Source organism: Anas acuta, chromosome 8, assembly GCF_963932015.1.
Source record: "Anas acuta chromosome 8, bAnaAcu1.1, whole genome shotgun sequence".
NCBI lineage: Eukaryota > Metazoa > Chordata > Aves > Anseriformes > Anatidae > Anas > Anas acuta.
Genome location: NC_088986.1, coordinates 4,628,549 through 4,639,838, shown reverse-complemented (window position 1 = coordinate 4,639,838; position 11,290 = coordinate 4,628,549). Strand labels below are relative to the sequence as shown.

The 11,290-nt window shown below is 41.3% G+C and overlaps 1 protein-coding gene across 21 annotated transcripts in view; it reads right to left on the bottom strand.

Annotated features, from left to right (window-relative positions):
• DAB1 (DAB adaptor protein 1) overlaps window positions 1-11,290 on the bottom strand; it is a 421,093-nt gene that overhangs the window by 100,611 nt on the left and 309,192 nt on the right. The window contains exon 1 of one of the 21 annotated variants that reach the window (XM_068689790.1): window positions 6,076-6,495. The exons of 19 other annotated variants lie outside the window; for them this stretch is intronic. In XM_068689790.1, the coding sequence (XP_068545891.1) occupies window positions 6,076-6,130 (55 nt within the window). In that variant the 5' untranslated portion in view covers window positions 6,131-6,495. Of the gene's footprint in view, window positions 1-6,069; window positions 6,496-11,290 lie in introns of those variants that run through there. One more of the 21 variants, XM_068689789.1, reaches the window with a different exon arrangement.

Sequence of the window (11,290 nt, the reverse complement as noted above, 5' to 3'; positions counted from 1 at the left end):
CTTCAAAGAGAAAAGAAATGGTTGATATATAAAAAAGGAAAAAAGACTGCCAGGAATTAAACACAGGAGGGATGGAAAAGAGGCTTCCTGCTCCTGTGTTTGAAACCAGTTGTTTCCTCAAATCCCATCGATGGAAGCACATGTATCTGCGCACAGAACGGGGCCCTCCAGCCCTGGGCTGCCGTGCCCGATCGAGTTTAATTTAGGACTTTTCCAAATTGCCTCCTACAGTGCCTGTCTGCACACAGACAGAGCCTCCTGGGGCAGCGAGGCCTGCCTGTGGCAGTGAGGCCTGCTTGGGGCTGCGCTCTGTGGCATGGCCGTCACCTCCCAACTGCCCCCTGCCACCAGCAAGTGCCTGAGGAGCTCAGCAACAGCCACTTGGGGACTCCAAGGCCCTCCCAATCCAATACTTACGAACCACAAACACCCATAGAAGCGAATTTCTCCTCGTGGCTCTCAGACATATGCATTTCATGTTGGCCTTCCAAATTTTTTCCCCCTGAAGACAAACAGGGCCTTTGCAGCTGGAATATTTAAGCCACATGTTCTCCTCAAATCAATCTAAATCCCCCCAAATTCTTGTATGCAATGTAAAAACCAACAACATTAACACAGCAATCCCCCTAAGCGTGGTCATCTTCTATTTGCTCATTTAAAAGAAAATCAAACTGGTGTCCTTGGGTCTTTCAAGTAATGTGCTACAAGTTATTTTTTCCTCAACCTGTACAGCAAAGATGTCTGCTACCTCCAGCCTGCCTGGTCTAAAAAACTAGAAACTGAATATTTAAACTTTATTTTTTTTTCCAAGTAGCACGTAAATTAGGAGGAAGCATAGAAGGAAAGCAAATACTTTAAGTTCTTAACTTCTCATGGGCCCATCCCTTCACCTTTCACTGAAGTCAAACCGAGGCAGCACTAAGAGCTCTGTGTGACCTTGCCAGAGAAGCAAGCCCAGTTTTTCCTAATTATGATCCAGAGAAATATCAGTGGTGATCATCTCTCTGCAGGCCAGCCTGTCTCATGAGAATTACTCAGACGGGAGCTCTTGATATCATATCTTGCAGCAATTAAGGTCTTTGACCTCCAGTCTGAAGCCGTAGCCTCGACCTTTACATAATCTTCTCTGAACCACCACCTCCTCACCTCACCTGTGATTAAAGTGAGGAACACAATCCTAAATAAATACACCAGCACAGCAGAAGAACAAAGCAGGCTGTTTAATACTGTTTGCGTTAGTGCTGGCATTTCAATATTCCTCAGACGTGAGGGAAAAAAAAGCAGTAGAGCTATGCACTCACTGAGAAAAGGGCACCTCCTCACAACACGGCTAGACGTGTCATTATCTTCCACAAGCTCATCCTTTGAATAGTACAGCAAAACCTGAGAAGAAACACTGAAGATGGTCAGCTAAATTTTACTATTTCTTCCTTTCACATACTTCACCACAGATGCTAAGCTCATACTTGTCCATCAGCCCCAGGAGGACATACCATACAGCCACCCGTTTGGCACATCTGTTTACAAACAGGACTCACAGGCCAGCTTATTAATAATGATTGCAGATCTATCGACTAATGAGGATAACGAGAGAAGTCCCAGCCTGCCTCTGCTCTTGGTGCTGGGTTCTGTGTGGTTTTTGAGGCCCTGTTCGTGCTCTCCTGCAGCCTCCCGTCACTGCTCAGCATGCTGAAATCAGGCCTCGGCGTTGGAGAGCTTCACTCCAACAATGCTGGCTAATGAAAATGACGGTGGAGGAGAAGAGAACGGTAATGAGACGTTTCAAAAAAAAGTCCCACGTGTTTGCTTGAAGGTGCAGAAGCACGGAGGTGCGCTACACAGACAGAAGTTTAATGACTTCTGTAACAACTGCAGAAGCTGCTACCCAGGTACGGGTGTCTCCTGATATACAACAGCTTGTAACGTGGAAGGAGCACTTATTAAAACCTGAAAAAAATATGAACCCTGTGTTGCTGCTGGCCACCTCCGCTTGCACACAGGCCGTGGGGGAGGAACACAAAGCAGGAGAACCACAGACTTGTGTTTCTAATCACAAACTCTTCTCCTTTGACCATAATCTCTGCTGCCTGTGCTCATCCTGTGCCTCCGCAGGCAGCATACCACCAGCACGAAGCAGCAGAGGTGACCTTTCCCCACCCACCTACTGATTCCGAGAGCAATATTTAACAGCTCCATGAGGCGCAGCAGCTAAACATTTACAGCTCTCCTATCTCCCACTCGGAGCCTCGCTGGCTAGCGCCTAAGTCGTTCGCCTTTCAGGTCACTCGGTGGATTTGCAAAATCCATTATTGGAAAGTCTCTGAATGTGACTGGATGGGGTTTTGTTCCATGAAAAAATAATAATAATAAAAAAGCAGGCTACCCAGGCATTCAGAATAAGTGTTCACCATTTAAAGAGTATCAGGCCCTGCACTTGGACCTTAGGAATACCCACCTCTCAATGATATATTTGTTTATTAAAGCTTTTCTATGAGCAGCTTAGGCAAACCTCTGCTTGGCGTGGATCTAGACCCTACCTCTGTGATTTCTCAAGGCCTTTCAAGACCTATAATACTACTAAGTTATATCAAATGCATTTTCTGCTATCATTTAGATTCTTTTAAAGTAATGATTTTGTAGGATAAATGGAAGCATTTGTAATTTTTTCTCGTAGCTGCCAGGAAGCTTAATATATAAATTCTTAGAAGAACCTATAAAGTCAAAATGTTTTCATTTGAAAACTGCAAACTTAATGTCATCCATGACTGAGTCAAAAGTTTACAGCATTCATCTTCAGCCCTTCTCCTGGAACCATCCTTTGGAATCATCAATTCTAGGGATATTCTTTCTATTCCTTGGCATCGGTTTGCTGCATTTCTTTCAGGTGAAAAATGAATCCAAGCTGAGTATTATCTCACTGAGCAGCATAGGGTTCACTTGAGCCAAAAAGAGAATGATGTTTTTTCACTTTATTTTCTTAATAGAAATTACTCACTGTGATTTTCCCAACCACTACACTAGCTCTAATATAAAAGTAAATATACAGTTAACATGTAAAAGTAAATATATAGTTATATATTTTGCCCTATGTATAGGAAAGTTCCCTAGAGCATTTTAAGTAATGTCATTGTGGTTTGTCTTCTAACCTAAGACCTCCATTATGCTCCTGTAGAGAAGAAATATATGGCTGTAGCTGTTCATCATCAGGCACCATCAATACCATATGTTCTCTATTAAACTGCCAGTTTACAAGTGGTTTTACTGTTTTTTGTGTTTTTGTTTTTTTTCTTTTAATCTATTATTATTATTTCCTTGCTCTGTCATTCATCCCTTACCCATTCTTACATTTTGTAAGCTGGTTTTCTTAAGATACATGACTTGCGAACTTCTGTCTCTTGTTTAAATAATTTGAACTACTAACTAAATAAAACGGAATTAAAAAAAAAAAAAAAGATATCATTCATATAGATTATATGAAGTCAGAGAGGAAGGATTCAAATGAAGTGTTCTCACTGAAAGAAAAGTTGTAACACCACTTCAATCTTGTTGTTAATGCTAAATAAGCCACATAAGGGAAAGCAGGACTCAGCTAACAGAGAACTGCTCACAGAACCACAGACTGGGTTGGGCTGGAAGGGATCTGGAATTTTTGCTGTCACTGCTGGTCAGTTTGTAACTTGGATAACAGGCAACAACAACCAAATCCAGTGATTTTCAAGATCTGCTTTGGGACCAAAAGCTGCAAGGACGATTTTTACAGAGCATTGGCAAACAAGGGTAAAACATGAAAATCCTCTGCAGAATCTCCTCATGCTCACAGCATGTACGAAAGCAGGAGCATTGGAAAGTAAAAGTATATTGAAGTGATAAATGATAAGCAAAAATCACATCACATTCACTTTCATTTCCAAGTACTTCACATGTTTATATTTATTATTTGTAGTCACAGCAACGAGAAAGTTACAGCTCAAACTTTTTTTTCTTATAGAAGGAATTTTCACTTTTTTTTTTTTAATAGAAGGAATTTTCATTGTATTTGCCATTCTATTATTTTTATATTTATCCTTTTCTAAACTTCCACCATTTCCCTTGCAGAACAGCAGGGGTGAGGAGCAGGTGCTCCCACCATCTCCCAAGGGCTTCCAGCAGCATCACCCATCTCCCTCCAAGCCTTTTCCCCTCCTGTGCTATTTACTGCTCAGTGCCACTAGCACCTTTTTCTCAATCAAGAAGAAAGATGAACAGCATAGATAGTCAGGCTCAACCTCACTCCATAGATCAACTAAGAGAGCCACAAAGCACAGAGTTTACATCCCCCCCAAAACCTGCATGTATCGGACAGCCAGCTTTGCATAGCTTCATCTGATCATCACCCACTCCTGCACTTTGAGCTTCAGTAGCAACCAACTCAGCCCAACTGAAAGGTTTTAATGTCCACTCTACAACACAAATTGCTCACTTCCTTACAGAAAAGTCTACTCTTATATAAACAAATACCAGACATGGTAAAACATAGCACGAAGAAATAATACTGGTTAAGCATTCAGCGCTTATCAATAAAGGCATGGTGAAATGCATATGAATGTCATTCAGTAAAGAAAAGGTCAGGTCTTTCTTAATTTTGAATAGTTTAATAGAATTTGTGATAAACAGATGCTTCTCTTTGAGACATTTTAGCTCAGAGCAAAGCATTCACAACCCGGAAGGTACCACTACTAGGATGTGATTTCACCAGACTGAGCATTTCAGTCATCAGCATCTGATGTCTCACCTAGAAATGACTTGCAGTAAGAAGATAAATTTTAACTAACACAGGTACAAGGCTGATAAGCAAGAACTAAAGAGAAGCAGAGCCCTACACCCCACGCATTTCACTCTGTGCCAGTTCAGTGATGGAATCAAGCGTGATACTGCTGAGCGGGGAAGCATTGGACTGAAACCGTCACCTAAGGGGCTCACAGAGCTTTGAGTTTTTCACAACAGTGAAACTGAGTGACGGTGAGGTAGAATGCAGCTTTTAACTCAAGCTGGAGATTGGGAAGTCGATGAAAAAACCTTACTTCATTTGGCCCCAAAGACAGTGTTTTTTCACAGGCGTAGGTATGAGCTCTCCCAGTACTGAACACTTTAAGCCAGCAACACACAAAAGCCCAGGGAGTGATGCCTCCACCGAGAATAAAATGTAGTTTTGCTGCTATCATTTAATACAGAAAAACAGCATTTCCTTTTGTAAAATCAGTGTAGTGTATCCACCCTCTGCTGATATATAGGCAGAGGCACAGAACTCGCTAACAAAACACCAGAAGAAACCACCTGAAGCCTGGGAGGACTGGCACAGGGAGAGGAGGCACATCCTTTTGCCTGTAGCTCTGATGTTATTTAGTAGCAAAGCAGCACAAAAGCCTTACTCCGGGCACAGAGTCCATAATTTTACGCCTCTGGATTTCCAAGATTTACATCTGTCATAAATATCAGAAACATGAATCTTCAAAATCAAATATTAAAATGAGGGATGATGCTGCGTTGCACTGCTGCATGCGGTAAATTGCTGTCATTTCTTGAGGTGGCAGCATTTCAGCGGTGGCTGATTGCTTTATTATTTTTGCATTCATTGCCCATCACTGATGTATGCAGGTTCATTTTCATTTTTTAAAAGTAGCTCTAAAATAAAATTTTAAAAAGCACTGTTCACAATAGGCAGAAATTTCCAGGCAGTTTTCTGTGACTCTTTTATTTATTTTTTGAAGTTAGTACAGTGCTATGAGATTTAGGATAAAAAAAAAAAATGATCTCTATCTCCATTGAAAGTATTTATAGATTTGTATAGCATGTCTACTAATTCTGTGTTCAAACACACTATAAATACATCCAGCAATGGAAAACTCAAAATGTACATTAGCATGAGCAGCTTCTTGTAAAGCAGATTCTCAAGAACATTTTCTAAATGTAGCAGTTGCAGCTCAACATTCAGCAGCCTATTCATCTTTCTTTTCCTTTCTACATAAAGGGGGGGGTAAGAAAACAGTATTTTTTTTTTCAGTAGAATAAATGAATTAGAAAACAACTTGCCTGTACCCTGCATGTGAATCCCACGAGGATGCAAAGCTGCTGTAGCACACTTGGTCACCATCAGCTGGAAGGTTCTTGGTTTGAACACAGCAGTGTGTTGATTTTGTACAGTGGCATCTGAATGCTAGTCCCTCCTGTGTTTCCTTCTATTTCTTGAGCACTGTGTTAAAGGGTTGGCTTGAAACTTTCTTAACCTCTGTGCTTCTATCAGAGCTTTCTGCAAAAACGTTCAGTTTTTGTGCCCTCCCCTTTCAACATTCTCCAGTATCTCATAACTTCCAGCAACAGTGAGAACTCAAAGAGAAGCAATTCTGCAAACCCTATCTTACCCACACTCGATGGACAAACACCAATGTCACAAGTCACAGCCCCAAATGGTGACTTGAGCAGAGATCAGACCTCCCAGGGGTCAGAAGGCAGGTGAGATTGGCTATCTATGTGATCACTTGGATCTGACACACCTGACATTTATTCCAAATCTTAATTTTTCTGCAGCTGTGATCTCCTTGCTCTGCATTTTGTTTCTCGAGCTGCAGGTTTGTAGCTTTTTAGCTTGATGCCAGAATACACAGCAGTGTAAGTATTGTGGTTTTGCAGTCACCCACTGCATACAGCTCTATCCTGATCAGACCGCTTCACTTTCTTCTTTTTTTTAAATGTTGAACCCAAATACTACAGTCCTGTACGCATTCAAACTTCAGAACTACATAAACAGAGGACAAATCAGAGAGCAGAGCATTAGTGTGTGCCTCCACACCTTCCTTTGGTTTCCTAGACAATGTGCAAAAGAAACGGGAGGCTGCAGAAAGCCACACTTCAAATGGTGACAAATCATTGCCGTTGTTAAGTGGTGCCTGAAAATTATTCTCAGCATGAGCTCAACTAACAGAAACCATTGTCGGGATCTTTTTATAGGGTTATTTTCAATTCCACAGTAACAAGAGAATGCTTATTGTAAATAACAGGTTAATTCTGGAAAGGTGTATTAGGGAAGGTGTCTTATGGAAGAATTTGCACAGCGTAAGCTTTTCATTGCAAATCTCAGGTTACTGGCTGAAATCATGAGCAGGGCTAGAGAAGTCTCACGGTGTCAGGATGTGTGGGTACCAGAAGAGGTCAAGGGAAAAGCCAGATTTGCAGAAGGCCTCAAGGATGTAGGTAGGGAAATAATCCTTGCCCTCGGCTAGCAGTGCCTCTCCGGGTACTTCTGGAAAGCGGTTGCAGCAAGTCCGTGGAGAAAATCCCAGCAACAGGAGGCCCAAAAGACTATCAGGACATGGCAAATGAAAATAAATGTTGCAGATTATTGTAGCTGCTGTCAATTTGGGAAAATAGATTATTTCCATGCTCGAAATGAATATATTGCTGTGACTGGTGACTGGCCAGTGTTTAAGTTCTGAACTCAATAATCATATGAGGTTTTGTTTCATGATTATAAAATGTCTCCTCCAGCAATCCATAAAAGTTAAACTTTGGCTCTTATCCATGAGCTGTGCTAACCATCGCATCCTTGTGAGGTGGTTATGCGTTATCGTTTGCTACTCAGCATCACTGTTTTTGCTGTTCACCTGCGACCTCCAGCAAAACACTGCAGAAACATTAGATTTAGACAGAAATGGAAACGAGACTGTAATGATGCCAAAGAGCAGTAATTAAAGTGAAACAAATTAAATTGCAAAGACACTGAAAGACAATTTACTTGAAATGCTGTATTTCAGACCATCTTATTTCAGGGGAAAAAAAAACACACGCACAAAAAAAAATACAAACCCAAACCAAACAACACAGTTTTTCATTTAGAGTTATGGTTAATTAATTACAAAAGTAAAACCGTACAGGTTTTACAGCTGTACTAGACATGTCTCCTGCCTGTGTATGCCCAAATACTGCAGATCCCATACTCCCAAGGCTACTGCTGGGCTGCTCATTTTGATGGGGGGCCAGGAAGAATGGAGCCTTTTCAGGAATATTCCCCTAAATCTGATTTGAAAATAAAAAAAAAATTGATATACATCCATACCATAAAGAGTTCAAGAAATATGAAGTACTAAATGTGTCACATTCTTATCACTCACATGTTCTTTGTTCAGTTGTTCTTTGGCCCTTTCGTAAAGATGCTGTCCAAGCAACAAGGAGCCATTAAAGCAAACTGGTTGTCCTGACCAAGGTTAGAAGGTTGTATGGTTATTCCACCTCACCGGACTTCACTTTGTGTCCAGAATAAACAAATTATTAAGCAAAACACCTGAGGAAAAGGGAAGGTTAAGAACCATGCAGGCTCTAAGCCCAGTGCTTTCAGAGGGTGCAGGCTCCAGCCTCTTTACTCCGGAAGGCTGCAGGAGTGCCACCCCACTGTCACCCTTAAAATCCCATCTCCAATACTGGAAAATTCCCATCTGGAGGTACCCAGACTATAACGGTATCTTGGAATAAAGAGGGATGTAAGTATCAAGCGATAATTAAATTTATGCGGGTATTTTCAAAGTAATCACTCAGCTCAGGAAAAGTGCAGCGCTAGAAATACATGCTATGCTCCAATAATATTTGTAAATACTTTAAAGAAATACCTGAAATTACAGACCAGCTATGTCTAATTTCAGCTCAGCATGACAGTTTTCCTCAAGGGAAGACAAGTCAAATATGAAACTGTCAGAAGTTCCTTCAAACTCAAGCATGATACAGCCGAAATCTGCCACACAGCCGAAGAGAAATTGAAGAAAAATAAAAAAGAAAGCTCACAAAACAAGTCTGCAGTGATTTTTGTGTGCTTTAAAAAAAAAAAAAATAAATGAGGATTTTCTGCCAAAGTTACTTTTTACAGAAGTTGTTCAAACCCAAATTTCCTTTCTAGCTGCCTTGGGCAGAATTCTCGATTTCATACAAGCGGAGTCCAAAGCGTGCTTTAAGGCACTGACACCTTCAAATCTGTGCAGAGGCAACACCTGCCCCTGAAGCCTTCTGTCATTGCCATCCGCACGCTTCTTCTACTTTCTGCCTTTGTTAACTCATAAAGGAAAACCGGGAAGAGATCGGCTTCTGTTGCTGTGCTGCAGACCGGATTCATTAAGGATCGGCCTGGCAAGGGGCTGTCAAATGAAGGGAAAAAAATGCTTAAAGAAATACAATGAGCGTTTCTATATTTTAATTATGTCACACTGCATATTTTACCTGCAGGAGGCGAAAATATTTACAGGCCTGTGTACTTCTACAGAAAGTTGTGTGTACTTGTCAGAGACTGAGGGAAAACAATAGGTCTAAAACCAAGTGAAAAAAAGGTTTATTTCAGTGCACGAGGGCATGTTATGGGACAGTGAAGAGCTTCCATCACCACCGAGCAAGCAGTATTTACACAGCCCTGAATCCACAGCAGGCTGACTGCTCAGGCAACTTTTCCATCCTTCTCGTTAACAATTTCATTCCAGTTGTACAAAAATGATGATTTTAGTGAAGTTCCAGTTTACCTGCACTCCATAAGCTCTGCGCCTTCTTTGCTACCAAAGAAATTGTCAAACTGCAGTTGTTTTGCTGGTGTTGTTGGAATTTCTCAAGTCCCTGCAAGCAGCTTCTTCCTTGAAGGCAAAATCCTTAATCATAAAGCGAGTCCATGTTTGTGTGCATAATGTCATAAAGTCTCTATGGTCAGGGGAACCCTAAGCACGAGACTGGCTTGACTTTTTCTGCCAGCCTCTGGGATGAAGAACTGCAGTGTCTGGAAGGGTAACATCCATGGTCAGTGGTGACCATGGCCAGGAAAAGGGGCGACTTGGCCAGCAAGAACCCAAGTCCCACAGCTGGGATAACCTAATGTCTACAGGCAGCCACTGCCACGAGGTTCTTCTAACACAGGCTCAGAGCCTCTATCTTCTCACCAAATTCTTGCAGGTATCAATATCCTGCCCAAGATGGCCAAGAGAAACTGAGACTTCTGCAAAGTCACCAAAAATTTCCATAGGAGGTTAGAGAACTGATGTTATATTCCCAAGATCCATGTTGGCCGTATCATCCACTCTTATTTCTTACTGATCCTCCTGTTCATTACTAAACTAACAATGAATAAAACTTTTGTATATCCCTCAGCACATGCTTAGTTTTTTAAGGCAAATCCTTTTAAACTCACTGCTATTCCTATATGCTTTCTGCTCCACGGCTTTTATTTTTCCTGATAACTAAAATTGCTTTAAATACAACTAGCATTTGTTATTTTGTTGTGGTGGTGGTGGGTTTTTGCTGGTTTTCTTTTGGTGGTGGTGGGCTTTTCTGTTTGTTTGTAGCCCTGTACCACTCGAAGCATTCACTCTCATATTTAAACCTATGTTAAAATTTGTGCCAGTTCCATCATAACACTGTTTTTTGATCAAACTGATATATTTCATTATTATTCAATATTTCTAAATATCCACCACAGTTAAGAGAGTAAAAACATACGAAAATCCTTTGTTCTGCTAAAGTCAAAATGAAGTACTTTTATGTATTCTTAGGCTTATCAAAACCTGTTCTTCCTTCTTTAAAAGGAATCTTAATTGAAACCAGCTAGGAGAACGTTTCATTAATGAAGTGACATTTTATAATTAGAACACAGCTCGGAACAAACTGTTTAGCTGCAAAGGTGTGAATTTTCCTTTCTTCACTGTTGTTCCCCCCTTCCTGTTATTATGAAGGGGGTTAAAGGCAGCAAACTGGCTGCTGTTTCTTTTTGCTGCAAATTACCTGCTAAGAAAACAGAGACTGTCTAGAAATGTCAGTCTTTCTGCTCCTTTAGAGGAGACGAGACACATTGGTGATGCAGTCCCATGAACACGCACTGAGCTCTGCAGGGCTAATTCAGAAAGGCACACTAGCTAGTTATTTACCTAGAAAGATACTTCCCCAGAAGATATAGGGAACAGGGCAGTTCCCATACAGCAATGCTCCCCAAATCATGCTGGCCAGTCTGCACATGGTGTACATGAGCACTGCCACTCACTTCTTGTGCCCCAAGAGCTACAACAGCTCCGCTTGGGACAGCTCTGTCAGGCTCCTGGAAGCTGGAATCCAAAGCTGGCAGGCAAATTGCTTTGGGATATACCAAGTGAAGTTACCTTCTCTAAAACAAACATCGCAGGTAGGATGGATGGGATGCTGGAAAGTCTCTGCATCAATGCACAGCAGCAATAAATACCTAAATAAATACATAAATAAATGTTTTCTCAACCAGACACAGAAAACTGTTACAACTCTTAAT